The 16,824-nt window shown below is 34.9% G+C and overlaps 1 protein-coding gene across 2 annotated transcripts in view; it reads right to left on the bottom strand.

The window, feature by feature from the left end:
- Positions 1-12,078, bottom strand: part of LOC145249697 (store-operated calcium entry regulator STIMATE-like) — a 161,385-nt gene extending 149,307 nt beyond the window's left edge. The window contains exon 1 of one of the 2 annotated variants that reach the window (XM_080111508.1): positions 11,079-12,078. In XM_080111508.1, the coding sequence (XP_079967634.1) occupies positions 11,079-11,481 (403 nt within the window). In that variant the 5' untranslated portion in view covers positions 11,482-12,078. The remainder of the gene's footprint in view (positions 1-11,078) is intronic. The other variant, XM_080111509.1, reaches the window with a different exon arrangement.
- Between the last annotated feature and the right edge of the window lie 4,746 nt (positions 12,079-16,824).

Here is a 16,824-nt window from a genome sequence, read left to right as displayed (position 1 = left end):
GAGAGTGATCCGTGCTGAAATAATAAGGTTATTATTTAAAAAGCCATTCTTAAGATGGGGAGGGGAGGGTGGTTTGTACTTATTCTGTACTTTAACCTTACAATTGAATAAAAAAAAACATATCATAAAACTTTAATTAAACTTGGAAATACGATTTAAAAAATAGCGCGGATCACTCTTTTTTTTTTTTTTTTAACACTAAAGCACTTGAGGGACTTGTTTCTACAATCGCCATCTATCAGCATGTCGATCCATGACAATGAGAAAGTTGAGCAATAGTCATGAAACTTAAAAAAAAAAAAAATATTTTAAATTCTTTAAAATTACTTTTTGGATGAAATGAATGCACGTTTTTGACTCATCACAAATATTTCTATAAGAAATAATCCAAGAAAAAAAAAAAAATAATAATCAGAAGGGCGATAAGCGTATGATGGGTCTGTAACCTAATTTTTGTATGCAATGTTGGGTTTTTATCGAAACTAGGAAAATAAGAATTTTCTTAGTCTCTAATCGATGCTTATATAGATCAGCCCATATGGCTACCAATATTGGCACGGAAAAAAATTAAAAAAAGAAAGTTTGAATAAGCATGGTGTATATATATATATATATATATATATATATATATATATATATATATATATATATATATATACATACATACACACAGTTGCATCTTCCACTTGGCGCAGATTGAGAACCCACGTGACTTATTTTTTGCCATTCCTTCCGACCCAGGGCAAGTTGGTTGATGGATGCCCAACTTTTGAGAGATGTCCAATCAAAACCATTTTCTCTCCACCTTCTCCTTGGCTTTCCTCTGCCTCTTTTGCCTTCTAACATAACCTCAAAGCATAACTTTAACAGGACATATATTAATGGCCTGGTAGGCCACAGGGGAGACAACCAAGCAAAAAAAAAAGAACAACAAAAAAAAAAACACAGAGCAAAATTCATCCCAAAGCGGCAAAACTAAAGCTGGCCTGCCAGGGAGGGAGGGGGAGACACACACACACACACACTGACAGACATACATACAGACAGACACACACACACACACACAAATGTAGGCAAATTTGTGCATATTTTATTGGTTTGAAAATGTAGGTCTTTTTTAACCTATTGTCATAAAATTTTAACCATAGAATAGTATTATAATCATCAAAACTTCAGCAAATTTTCAATCAAAGATATCAGCATTTTAATATAGTTGGTTGTTTGTTTTTGTTTTATGCATATCAACCCTTTTCAGGTTATTTAATGCCGAATCCAAAGAAAAATGTTTTAATAGAATATATTTGTTGTTTTCAAGTCAGTTTCTATTCAACCTATAGTTGGGGCCCTAAAAGGTATTACCACTCCGGGTCAGAGTGGACCTGGGAGCAATGGCAATTAAAGGGTGGCTCCACACTCCCCAAAGTCCAGAAGCTGGGGCCTCACCACTGGATATAGTTTAAGGTCATATCCAGGACCGCATTTTAATATAAAATTTGGCTACGAGTATATACATACACACATGCCACCTTTTTTGGTGCCTATTTTAAAAGTTCAAAATCTCAGAAACTATTCATCAGAATTTAACAAATGAAGGCTCTTTGGAAAGGTAACGACCTGAATTGTGTAGTGAGCTATGTAACATTTGCCCTTAAGGTTGCAGATTAAGGGGATCGTCCATCATCCAGAGCTTATTTTTTGCACATTTTACAGCCATAAAATGTTTCAATCATAGTCATTTGTTTTCATGGTTTTTCATATGAATTACAAAATTTCTAATATTTCCCCCAAAACTCTGGCCTTGATGGAGGAGAGACTAAAACTTGCTGCTATGGTTTCAAATGATCTGAAATAACAGCAAATTCCAAATATTTCTCATATGTTAAATCTCTCCTCTTTGGTTTTCATAAATAAAGTAAATATCAGTGCATAAAGATTATTTGATACTGGAGATATTCATAATCGTACTCTATTTCCAAAAGAGGGGAACTATAGCATATGAGAAAAATTTGGAACGAAGTCTCCCCTTGCTGCTATTTCAGATCATTGGAAACCATAGCAGCAAGTTCTAATCTCCCCTCCATCAAGGCCAGAGGTTTTGGGGAAATATATATGAAATTTAAAATGGAGGCAGACAGACCTAAAGGCTTGTTTTGCCTATCTTATGCTTAGGAATGGTCAATGACGAAATGGTCAAATGTTTACGGCTATCTATACTAATGGGGGGGGGGAGGCTTAACTACATTGACACACTGGTTCTCGTCAGATCACTGAAGTTAAGCAACGTTGAGGCTGGTTAGTACCAAATGAGTGACCATCTGGGAATTCTAGGTGTTGTATGTGCTCTCCACTTATCTTGGCATTTGTTTCCAGTCGCCTTGTACATACACTTCACTTGCAACTAGTATTTAACAATGTCGACTCAGGAGAGGTGTGTTTGGAGATTGCACACCTCCTACCACAAAAATTTCATGCGCAGGCACCCCTTTGTGGGTATTCATAGTCTGTTAAAGACTGAAGGAGCCCTATTTTTTAGGAGGGGGGAGTCTTTATGTAAATTAAAGATTTATGTACATATATACAGTTTATGATGGGTTTAATATATATATAAGAAATTAAGATGGAAGTATTTAGGTTTACAGATAGAGAGAAATATGGAAGAAACCTTTTCTTTGCTTAATGATATTAGAATCTGCTCTTATTTGCCAATCTACTAATGGAAAATTAAGTTTGAAACAGAAACAATAAAATATATAAAAAATAATCGTCTTAGGCATCAGAAAATAGGCACAAATTTTTCTGATTCCAATTAAATCGTCCCAACACTAACAGATAAATATATATTATTATTTTACATTTTCAATTTGTCTTTAATCAACCCTGTTCTCCGCACAGCTGAACTTCACCCCCCTCCCGACCCTTTCTACAAAAAAAAACAAAAAACCTTTTGCTGAAAGTTGATTTTCGTTTTTCATTAAGAATTCCGCTTTAGAATATAAGCATTGTTGCCTGAAGAGGTCTCTAGTTACTAAATATTAGAAGAGTTGGAAAAATTACATTGAGAACATTGCCAGGACCGCTGCGAAGAAGGTGGGTTCTCTCTACCGCGCTAGAAAGCTATTAACGCCTGAAAGTATCCTATACCTCTATAAGGCCACCATTCGCCCATGTATGGAATATTGTTGTCATATCTGGGCTGGTGCATCTGCCACTAGTGTCTCACTCCTAGACAAGGTTCAAAAGAGAGTCGCCAATCTGATAGGTCCTGAACTGTCAGCTAAACTTCAGCCTCTGTCATATCGATGAAATGTTGCATCCCTCTGCCTTTTCTACAAGTACTTTAACGGTGAATGCTCTGACAAACTGCAAGCACTTGTGCCCCCTTAGCGTAAATACCCCCGACAAACCCGACAAGCAGCTAAATCCTACCCCTTCACAATAGAGATCCCTAGATGCAAGAGAGCCTTCTACTCTAATAGTTTCTTCCCCAGAACAGCTAGACTTTGGAATTCCCTTGTGAGTCCCTGCTTCCCCGACTGTACTGACATGCAGAAGTTCAAGTGTAACGTGAACCAACATCTTGCTGCCAAACTTCCTACACAGTATCTCTGATGCTTATGTCCCTGATAGTAGCCCCCTACAACAAAGTGGCAATGTGCCTTGTTTCGGGTGAAAATAAAAAAAAAAATTTAAAAAAAAAGACGGAAACATGCTCATTACTGTGTAGCAACAAATTACTGCTTATGTAAAGACAAATTGAAAATGTAACTTGCTCTACTTCCGTATTGAGCACTCTTGTATTAACCTCGTTATATTTCACTGGTTACCCTTCCTTTGAAAAATAGCAACCTCAAATTAATATTATTTTATGTATCTATTTCCAGTATTTACTTCGATAGTGCTCAATACTTAAGTAAAGCTAGGTAATGCATTTGTCAGGCAATATATATATATATAAAAATTGCGTAGAAGTATTTAGAAGGCTATCACAATGAAATGGAAATATGCCGATATAGAGAAGCAGGACAAAAACAGAGTTATTACTTTATTTTTTATAATAAATCTTATTAATTACTACGACTGTCACAACAGAATATTCTTTTCATTCTTTTGACTCAAGTATATGTCCGACACAGTAAGACACAGTCAATCAACCGAGAACCACATTAGTCTATTTTAAAACATATAAGATATTAACAGATATATACTCAAGAATGAAAAGAATATGCTGTTGTCACAGTCCTATTACTTATTGTGTAAAAGTTTTGACTAAACAAGTGAGATTTAGTATAAATACTTTTTTTTCGAATTAGTTTGTTTTTCATATTATTTAGACTCTTCGGACTTCTGCTTTCATCTTGAGTGTCATTTTTACGTTTTGGTCGATCTCAATCAATAAATTACATAAAAAACACTCATTTCATTTCTGTTACAAACCTATATTTAAATTTCAACAGATATATCTTTTTTCCAGTAAGAACATTAACTGCGTTCATATTTTTAAAGTTACATTAACGACTATATGACGTCAATGAAATTTCCCTCTCTTTAACAGCGCCAACCCTCCCCCTCCTTTTTGAATTTCCAACGTCTTTTTCGGTTTTTCTGAAATAGAACTGCATCACACTGTGCACGTGAAACATTTTCAAATATTTTGTACTGGTATTTTTTGTCTCTTAATCTCATTCATCCAGAGGAAGTCTCGAAATAAAGACGAAACATTGATGAACACATAATACGGTTTGTTCCTTTTTATTTCTCTATATATTAATGTGTGTGTGTGTGTATATATATATATATATATATATATATATTATAAGCTCTATTTCCTTTTCGGTTTTATTGAGCTTTTTATATCTGGCTGAGTTTATTTTACTTGTAAATATTAACTCTTTAATATTTATAATATATTTTAAGTTTACCATTTTGATTACCTTAGTAAACTTATTGTAACTTTTATTTTATATATATATATATATATCTTCCATGGCCTTAGGAAGATTTTCAAGTTGTAAGCCAGTGTCTTCTTTCAATAATTATGTGTACGTCTTGACAGGTGTTCCTACTTTAGCGGTTCCATGTTTAGAATCCTACAGTACCACCTCACTGACGACTTCATCTCTTCTTCTGTAGCAATGTCTGGCATATCATGTTCTTCCTCTTATTACCGAAGAAATCCTGGGCAACCAACTACACAGACGGTTAATGGTTGGGTGTGTTAGAGTATTCTAGTGTAAGTTCCATCTAACTTACTTTCAAGTATTTTTTTTTTATTGAGAATCCCTGTTGGTGAACTATAAAGCAGCATCGTCTCCACTATGGCTTTAAAAGAGTTTTTCTTGATCTATTCCGAGAGGGCAGATTTCCATATAACTTTCAGCCGATTAAATGCACTCCAAGCCTTGACTATTTCTGACTTGGACATCTTTTTCAGTGGATGCGATATGGTTGCTGAGATATTCGAAATCATCTACTTTGATTAGTGTTTTGTTTAGTGTCCTAATTGGGGTCAGTTTGGTGGAAGGACATATATTCTGTTTTAGTTGTGTTTGTATGCAGTCCAATCATGACAGCTGACTCTTCCAGGATATGTATTGGATTTAGAACCAGTGTTTAGCTATCGCTGTCCATCCTGGAAGAGACAGCTAAACACTGGTTCTAAATCCAATAACTTTTATAAGCGTCAGCCTTAATTTTCCTGTTAATAAATTTTTGACAGTCTCCATTAATGCCACCAACAGTGTAATAGGAATCGATATGTGTTGAGTGCTCATACTTTTACCTTTTCACTGGACAGGTATTTTTTTTTTTTTTTTTACATAGGCATCACCAATTATCAAGGCCCAGAGACCACTCGAGGACGAGGGTTAAGAGTGTACAGCAGTCAATTGAACAATATAGTAATTGTTAGTAATAGAAATTTGGTAAATTTGTTAACTTAAGTGGAACGGTTCATCAAGAACTTGTTTACGTTGGACTTGAAGACAATCAGATTGTAGTCAGTTGGAAAGCAGGAGAACGGAAGACAGTTCCACAGGCGTGCAGTTCTAAGAAAGAAGCTTTGCTCATGGAATCTACGTTTAGGTTTAGGCACAGATAAAGAGTGGGGGGGGGAATTATTGATAGTGTTTTCAGCTAGATGAGTGTTTCTTGTGAAAGTTTGAGTTTTTATTTATTTTTATTTTTTCTATTGCTTTTTCAATCCAAACAAGCCACTTGGATGTAAGGGGTTAATATTTGGGATAAAATTGGCAGGGACACTATAAGGAGTTGAACAGCAAGATGTCTGTCCATGTTACACTTGAACCTTTGCATGTCAGTACAGTCAGGGAAGCAAAGATCCAGGAGGATATTTCAAAGTCTAGCAGTTCGAGGGAAGAAACTATTAGAGTAGAAAGCTTTCTGGTATCTAGGGATCTCTACAGTGTAGGGGTGGGATTTTGCTGCCTGTTGGGTTAGTTGGAGGGTATTTACGTTGAGGGGCTACAAGGGTTTGGAGTTTGTCGGAGCACTTTCCATTAAAATGGTTGTAAAATTTTAAAATAAGCGCAGGGATGCAACATTTTATCGATGGGACAGATGTTGGAGTTTGGTTGACAATGCAGGATGTTTTTAACTCTGTCTAGCAGCTAGAGACTAGTAGCAGATGCTCCAGCTCAAATATGGTAACAATATTCTATGCATGGGTGAATGGTGGCCTTGTAGAGGTAGAGGATACTTTTAGGCGTAAGTAACTTTCTAGCACAGTAGAGAGAGCCCACCTTCTTTGCAGCAGTCTTGGCAATGCCCTTGATTTATTTGTTCCAATTCATGTTCCCTGTGAACATTACACCCATGAGCGAGAGAAGCGCTTTCAGTTAGTGCATCATTAAATTAATGATTAATCATGGTTATCAGTGGTTGAGAAGGTTTCTTGTAGTTATTAAAGGAAAGAAGTTTAGTCTTGGCAGCATTGTTACCATCCATTTATGTCCCCATTTCACTCCAGACTGGAAGTCCTCCTCTAGGGTTTCAGACATTTTCTTAGACATGTGTTCCTTCCTTTTCCCCCTCGTATCTGTTACAGAGGGTGGTGTCATCAGGAATATACCCATCTCGGCAACAATTCTATCAGGGAGATCGTTTATGAATACAAGGAATAATAAAGGTCTACGGATTGACCCGAGGCACATCCGCATTTACATTATGTTATTTTCACACACGACCATCAAGAATAACCTGGATTTTTCTTTTATTTAAAAAAGATTTGATTATATTAAATATTCATTCAGTAATACCGTATGATTTCGTTTTTCTTAGAAGACCATCATACCAAACCCTGTCAAATGCTTTAGATATGCTAAGGGCTACTGCCCTAGCCTCCCATCCTTATCCAGTGTGTGGCATATGCGTTCAGAGATTACAGTTAGGAGATCTATAATAGAACAGGCTTGCCTGAATACATACTGTTAATTGCAAAGAAGTTTAGTACCTATGAGGTGGTAGACTAGTGCTTGATTAATTAAGGTCTCAAAGATTTTGGCAAAAAGAGGGAGGAGGCTAACTGGGCAATAATTTAGTCGATTAGTTCTTTTGTCAGAATTCTTGTAAACTGGTACCATAGAAGCAATTTTCCAGCAGTCAGGAAAACAAGATTCAGTAAGGCATAGGTGGAAGAGTTTGGAGAGAACTGGGGCAACCTCAGTGAAGCATTTTTTAATAGTATATCTGGGTTGAGATCAGGCCTACATGCCTTTGAGGTGTCTAGGTTTTTTTTATGATATCACGAACTTGGGGAGGGGTGATTTTCAGATTATCGAGTGTGATTTCTGTCCGCAAAGGAAAATCTGAGCTAACACCTAAGCCTTATCCTAGAGTGGCCTCCAGGCCTTGATATGGGGGTGACCTCCCAAGTAAAAAAAAAAAAATATATATATATATATATATATATATATATATATAACGTTATTATTTAGAAAAGCCCTTCTTAACATGTTGGAGGGGGGGGTGCTTCCTTTATTTACTTTCACCAAACAATTTAATAAACAAAAAATACCGTAAAAAAATCAATTGAAAAACAGAGCCACCGGAAGTGAAGTGGAAATATTAGTTTTTTGTTTGTTTTCTTTTTAAATTCATAACTTTGAACTTATCTATGAAAAGTATTTTAATCTTTTAAACGAAGAGAAAGTAATTATGACTTAAATTAAAAGCAAAAAAAAAAAAGAAAAAAAAGTCGTGGCTTACAGGTGTCCCAAAAAATAAACAAAAGATACATCTTTCCTTTGTTATCGTCAAATTACAAAAGGAAGGAGAGCAGCTTCGTAAAGTAAGGAGGAGGCCTGTGCGATTAAACATGACGTCATACGTTTTGGTGCAAACGAAATGTCGAAAACTCAGGCTGTCGATAACGAACGATAGTTTTTGTAAAAAAAAAAAAATAAAAATAAAATAAAAAAGTGTTTGAAACGCTTAAAACTCACTCAATATATGTAACGGTAACATAGGGTGGGTTTCTAACAGTATGTTGTATATATTTTTAGTTTTTAATCATTTTGGAAACTTTGAATTTGAATTGTCTCAGTCATGAAGGAGCTATCCGCCATCGACCGAGGACTGAAAAGGTGAAGTGGAGCATCAGAACAGATATTACCCTGTGATCCTGGCTCGAAAGCCAAGAGCAAGAGCGCTTGTGATGATGAGCATTTACGATAAACTTATGTGAAAATAGTTTTCTTTTAATTATTTTTTATTCATTTTTAATTACTATTTTTACTTTAATTCCGGGTGCTTGTGCAGTTGCAGTGCACTTATTGTACCGACCGCGCTATTTTTTTAATAGTATTTTCAAGTTAAAAATCAAGTTTTACGATATCTTTTTTAGCATTAAATTGTTAAGTTTAAGTACAAAATAGTAAAAAAAAAAAAAAAAAAAAAACACCCTCTCCTCCCCATGTTAAGACGGAGTTTCTAAATAATAACATTATTATTTTAGTATGGTGCATAACTTATGCCAATTCCAGTTGCTCCCTTGTTTTAAATTGATTTTTACGGTATTTTCGTTTATTAAATTGTTAGGTGAAAGTACAGAATAGGTAAAGGAAGCCCCCCCTCCCCTCCTCCACGTTAATAATGTTTTTATTTGTTTTGTTTTACATAAATTTGCAGATCGGTTTGTGATTCTATAAAAATAAAATAAATAATCCCTTTTTCACCTACATTTTCAGGAAATCAGTTAAAAAGAGTAGTACCGTAAGTAGTACCTGTGGTGCAAGTCCAGAATTTAACTTAATTAAATATGCACGTACCCGTCACATAACGAAAATGCCACATTGAAAAAAATAAAATAAAATAAAATCACGTAAATTGATCAAATAGTTTTTTTTTAAACTAAGAAATTTAAATTTTATGATGAAGCGAGAACGTTGTGCCTTGATCCGCCATATTTAATAAATTAAGTGGTTACTTCCCCTTTAACAACCTAAGAGATCAAAATGAGCCTTGTCATGGCTACGATTACTTAGGATATCGTAGCCATTACAAGTACTGAACTTGTACCGAATCTTATTTCAATAGTTTATGCACTTTTATCTTACGCTTTAACAAACAAAAGGATTTATTTATTTAGAATTAAAACTATATTTTGAAAACTAAATTACAGAAAAATCTTTCATACACATACCAGTGGAACGAAAATATCACATTCCAGAAATCACGTAAATTGATCAAGTACTTGTTTTTTATATTATATAGAAAATCATTTTTGTTTTTAGATTTGAATATGAAATTGTAGCCATTACAAGGCTGATTTTGATCGCAATAGTTCGAATTGAGTTGCCCCCCCATTCTTTAGAAAACATGGCGAGTTAAAACAATGTCTTGCTTCGTCATAAAAGTTGATAGTATTTTTTTTTTTTTTTTTTTTTACTTTAACTGCAACTCAACGTTCACTGCTAAATAGACTATACACGATTTCGGGTATGCTGAAAACGAATATCATTCAAATTTGGGGCAGATAAGTAGTTTTTTGGGACATTAAGGTATTTTCCCCCCGATGTATTATTTAATGAATTTCAGTGGCTGTCGCCATTCTTAACATGTGAAGGAGGGAGTGTTTTGTAACACGCATGCGCATTAGTACTTGTTCAGGTGGAAAAAAAACATGGTCGCCATTGAAAACATAAGGGATTACATTAGATAATAAAGGTCTTAATATCCAGAAAACTACTCATCTATCCCAAATTTAAACGTAATATTTGTTTTCCCTTTTCAGTATACCCGAAAACCGTCACTTTAACGATGAATGTTGAGTTGTGCGTGCGCCGTGCGCGGTTAAAGTAATAAAATCTCTCTCTCTCTCTCTCATATTATATATATATATATATATATATATATATATATATATATATATATATATATATAAATATATATATATATATATATAGAGAGAGAGAGAGAGAGATAAATATATAGCTATATAGATAAATATAGAGTGATAAATATATAGCTATATAGATAAATATAGAGTGATATAGCTATATAGATAAATATAGTGATAAATATATAGCTATATAGATAAATATAGAGAGATAAATATATAGCTATATAGATAAATATAGAGAGATAAATATATAGCTATATAGATAAATATAGAGTGATATAGCTATATAGATAAATATAGTGATAAATATATAGCTATATAGATAAATATAGAGAGATAAATATATAGCTATATAGATAAATATAGAGAGATAAATATATAGCTATATAGATAAATATAGACAGATAAATATATAGCTATATAGATAAATATAGACAGATAAATATATAGCTATATAGATAAATATAGACAGATAAATATATAGCTATATAGATAAATATAGACAGATAAATATATAGCTATATAGATAAATATAGACAGATAGAGAGCTATATAGATAAATATATATATATATATATATATATATATATATATATATATATATATATATATAGAGAGAGAGAGAGAGAGAGAGAGAGATAAATATATAGCTATATATATATAGATAGATGATAGATAGATGACATTTATTATTATTTTATATTTACTTAGTAATACTTACCTATTAAGGTTGTGAAGGCGAGGAAGGCAAGTAGTGCTTGGACGAAGAGGCCCAGTGGTCCGAGTAAATCTCCAGGGGAACATCGGGCCTCCATGTGTGACGATGACGGCAGTCCGACTGTCGGGAAAAAAAGGGTTTGTTTTGTGGATGGGTGTGGTTGAGCACTTCGGTTTGAAAAGGTGTTGAGGGCGCCGGCCACCCGGTTCGAGGGTGGCGATGATCGAGACAGCAAGGCAGAGAACGAAGAGGAAACCCCATTGAACCGCGATCGCAAAAGTATGGAGGCTGTTGTTGGCGGTGTGAAGGTAGACGGAGTAGAAGAGATGAAAAATGTTTGGGGAGTCAGTGCTGCCAAATGATGGGGGACATGTTTTGGGGTTGCGGTTAACAACGGACTGTCCATTTAATTATTTTGAGATTTTATTTTTGTTTTTTAAATTCTCCAGAGTCAATCAAGTCAACATTTTTTTTTTGTTTGTTAAAAAAAAAAAATGTTTAAAATTAAAAATAAATATTTATGTGAAAAAAAAAAAAAAAAAAATGCTGTTATTGCTTTGTATAATATATACGCACCCAAACAGGTACACGTGCGTTTTCTTTCTTCCCCTTTTTTAATATAAGATTTTTTTTCTTATTTTAAAAATAAATAAATAAATAGTTCATTGATTGATCACTTGGCATCGATATATTCTCGTGGACCCATAGCTTTTTCAATTTTTTTTTCTTCCGTCTGACAATGTACGTCATTACTGTATATTATACAGGGTATATGTTTTTTGCGTTTTCCTTTGTTAGTGGATAGATTCTTATCACTGGTAAGTAAAAAAAATAAATAAAATACAAGAGAGATGACAGGGAGTTTCACATAACGGAAATTCCAATAATTAGACAAAAAATTTGGTATAAAAGGGGGGACGGGGAGAAAAAAAAAGTCCAAATCGAAATCTCCCTGGAATGCGCTATGGGCGCGTGTGAACTTATTGAAGCACTTCCACCCACTAAAGAAACGAGAGCGACTGGCGATTTAGAGTCAATAATAAAAATGCAGTTACCTGCCCTTGGTTGCTTTAGTTTAGATAACGACCAGCAGATGGAAGCACCGGAAACGTCCCCCCCCCTTTTTTTTTGTTGTTGTGTAAATCCTGAAAAGAATTACAAATATGCTTTTTGGTGCTTATTCAAATTGGCACTTATTGCGCCAATTAAAAGTAAAGAAAATACAGAAAAGCCTGTATGATGTACGTACTCGTTACAGAACGAAGATGTCATATTCCAAAAATTACGTAAATCGATCATGTATTTTATTTACAAGTAAGACAATTAAAATTTACGATATTTAGCGATTTTACTATTAAACTGCATTGAACGTAACGCTGAATTTTAACCCCTCAACTTCGATTTCAGTTGTCTCCCCCTTTTTTTATTTCATCGGATTTAATCATGCCGGACGAAAACACTACGGCTGGCTTAGTCGTAAACTTGATTTTCTTGAATAAAAAAAAATGTACTTGATCAAATTATCTGATTTTTTTAATATTTCATCCTCCTTCCGTGATTGGTACCGTCAATAGTGCCAATCTGAATAAGCACCGCTTTATTTAAAAAAATTTTTTAAATTGGTGATATTTTAAATCAACGCATTGCAGGTAAAAACATGATTAAGTATTTACGTGTCATGGCGTAATTAGTTTAAATTTAAAATATTACGAAAAATGATCCAGTAGAAAATTGATTACAAGTAAAATATATATATATATATATATATATATATATATATATATATATATATATATATATATATATATATACTAGAAAAAGTACCCGTCGTTGACTGGGTTCAAAAACAGCCTACAGAAAATGGACTCTGATTTATGAAAGTATGATAGGTTATGAAAAGGAAGGGTTGTAAAGAGATAGCTTCGAACTCGGGGGTATCAAACCCAAAGCAAAATATGATAAAAGTAAAAATAAAATAGATAAATCCCATAATTTATTATACCATACCTGTTCACACTGAAACACTTATCACAATATTCTGTGGATCTATATTAAAAACCTTGTTAAACTTTGTGATATATTTCCATTCTATGGAGGTCATGCGCGAACGAACACTCCATAATTTTATTATACCCTATTTCTTCAAACTGAAATATAATTATCAAAGTATACTTACGCAGATAGATATGAAAAGTCTTTATTAAAGTTTGTGCATATTTCCATTCTATGGAGGCCAGGCGTGAACGCAGACCCCACAATTATATTATACCATCCCTATTTAAGTTAAAACATACTTATCAAAGTATTATTATGTACATCTATATCAAAAACCCTTGTAAACGTTTTTTTTAATTTTTTAATACTTTGTGGACCAGGCGCGTACGCAGACCCCACAATTTTAATGAATCATCATTATGCTAAATCAAACATGCCCATTCCTGTGTCTCGATACATCTTCTATCATTATATGTGATCATTTTTCTATAATAGTAAACCATAGAGGAGCCTATTCATGACCAGACACACACACAGACGTTCAGCTTTATAATATATATATATATATATATATATATATATATATAAATATAATTTATTGAGTTTTATCGTATGTTTTAAAAATGTGGAAGAACTGTGCAACCAATTCAGTATAAGAAACAAGGGAAATAATCGGTAATCGGCATAACCAGTCACATTGCCGATTAATCGGTAATCGGTCATTTTACCGATTAATCGGTCAATTACTTATTTTCTCTTTCCTATTAAATTTAAATCATTTCGTCAATGCCAAGTGACTCATCAGATAGCTGTGACATATTAACACAGTAACTACTAATTTAACTTAACATATCAGGTCACTATTATGGCTTTTTGCCTTTATCAAGAAAAATTAAAAAATACAAAGTACAATTTTCAATTCTTAAATGCAAAACAAGTGATTTGTGCCACAGGAATTGAAGAAGGACAACTGAAGTTTTTTCTCTATGTGTTTGAATGGGGAAGGGGTTGAGGGAACCACCTCAAATGAATGAATGGGAACCACCTCAAATGAATGAATGGGAACCACCTCAAATGAATGAATGGGAACCACCTCAAATGAATGAATGGAAACCACCTCAAATGAACGAATGGGAACCACCTCAAACGAATGAATGGGAACCACCTCAAATTAATGAATGGGAACCACCTCAAATGAATGAATGGGAACCACCTCAAATGAACGAATGGGAACCACCTCAAATGAATGAATGGGAACCACCTCAAATGAATGAATGGAAACCACCTCAAATGAATGAATGGGAACCACCTCAAATGAATGAATGGGAACCACCTCAAATGAATGAATAGGAACCACCTCAAATTAATGAATGGGAACCACCTCAAATGAATGAATGGGAACCACCTCAAATGAATGAATGGGAACCACCTCAAATGAATGAATGGGAACCACCTCAAATGAATCAATGGGAACCACCTCAAATGAATGAATGGGAACCACCTCAAATGAATGAATGGGAACCACCTCAAATGAATGAATGGGAACCATCTCAAATGAATAAATGGGAACCACCTCAAATGAATGAATGGGAACCACCTCAAATGAATGAATGGGAACCACCTCAAATGAATCCATGGGAACCACCTCAAATGAATGAATTGGAACCACCTCAAATGAATGAATGGGAACCACCTCAAATGAATGAATGGGAACCATCTCAAATGAATGAATGGGAACCACCTCAAATGAATGAATGGGAACCACCTCAAATGAATGAATGGGAACCACCTCAAACGAATGAATGGGAACCACCTCAAATGAATGAATGGGAACCACCTCAAATGAATGAATGGGAACCACCTCAAATGAATGAATGGGAACCACCTCAAATGAATGAATGGGAACCACCTCAAACGAATGAATGGGAACCACCTCAAATGAATGAATGGGAACCACCTCAAACGAATGAATGGGAACCACCTCAAATGAATGAATGGGAACCACCTCAAATGAATGAATGGGAACCACCTCAAATGAATGAATGGGAACCACCTCAAATGAATGAATGGGAACCACCTCAAATGAATGAATGGGAACCACCTCAAACAAATGAATGGGAACCACCTCAAATGAATGAATGGGAACCACCTCAAATGAATGAATGGGAACCACCTCAAATGAATGAATGGGAACCACCTCAAATGAATGAATGGGAACTACCTCAAATGAATGAATGGGAACCACCTCAAACGAATGAATGGGAACCACCTCAAATGAATGAATGGGAACCACCTCAAATGAATGAATGGGAACCACCTCAAATGAATGAATGGGAACCACCTCAAATGAATGAATGGGAACCACCTCAAACGAATGAATGGGAACCACCTCAAATGAATGAATGGGAACCACCTCAAATGAATAAATGGGAACCACCTCAAATGAATGAATGGGAACCACCTCAAATGAATGAATGGGAACCACCTCAAATGAATGAATGGGAACCACCTCAAATGAATGAATGGGAACCACCTCAAATGAATGAATGGGAACCACCTCAAACGAATGAATGGGAACCACCTCAAACGAATGAATGGGAACCACCTCAAATGAATGAATGGGAACCACCTCAAATGAATGAATGGGAACCACCTCAAATGAATGAATGGGAACCACCTCAAATGAATGAATGGGAACCACCTCAAATGAATAAATGGGAACCACCTCAAATGAATGAATGGGAACCACCTCAAATGAATGAATGGGAACCACCTCAAATGAATGAATGGGAACCATCTCAAATGAATAAATGGGAACCACCTCAAATGAATGAATGGGAACCACCTCAAATGAATGAATGGGAACCACCTCAAATGAATGAATGGGAACCACCTCAAATGAATGAATGGGAACCACCTCAAACGAATGAATGGGAACCACCTCAAATGAATGAATGGGAACCACCTCAAATGAATGAATGGGAACCACCTCAAATGAATGAATGGGAACCACCTCAAACGAATGAATGGGAACCACCTCAAACGAATGAATGGGAACCACCTCAAATGAATGAATGGGAACCACCTCAAATGAATAAATGGGAACCACCTCAAATGAATGAATGGGAACCACCTCAAATGGATAAATGGGAACCACCTCAAATGAATGAATAGGAACCACCTAAAATGAATGAATGGGAACCACCTCAAATGAATAAATGGGAACCACCTCAAATGAATGAATGGGAACCACCTCAAATGAATGAATGGGAACCACCTCAAACAAATGAATGGGAACCACCTCAAATGAATGAATGGGAACCACCTCAAATGAATGAATGGGAACCACCTCAAATGAATGAATGGGAACCACCTCAAATGAATGAATGGGAACCACCTCAAATGAATAAATGGGAACCACCTCAAATGAATGAATGGGAACCACCTTAAATGAATGAATGAGAACCACCTCAAATGAATGAATTGGAACCCCCTCAAATGAATGAATGGGAACCACCTCAAATGATTGAATGGGAACCACCTCAAATGGATAAATGGGAACCACCTCAAATGAATGAATGGGAACCACTTAAATGAATGAATGGGAACCACCTCAAATGAATGAATGGGAACTCCCTCAAATGAATGAATGGGAACCACCTCAAATGAATAAAAGGGAACCACCTCAAATGAATGAATGGGAACCACCTCAAATGAATAAATGGGAACCACCTCAAATGAATGAATGGGAACC

The sequence above is a fragment of the Euprymna scolopes genome, chromosome 28 (genome assembly GCF_053919585.1).
Source record: "Euprymna scolopes isolate OS-2025 chromosome 28, ASM5391958v1, whole genome shotgun sequence".
Taxonomy (NCBI): domain Eukaryota; kingdom Metazoa; phylum Mollusca; class Cephalopoda; order Sepiida; family Sepiolidae; genus Euprymna; species Euprymna scolopes.
The sequence above is the reverse complement of the archived record's forward strand: the minus strand, read 5'-3'. Positions and strand labels throughout refer to the sequence as shown.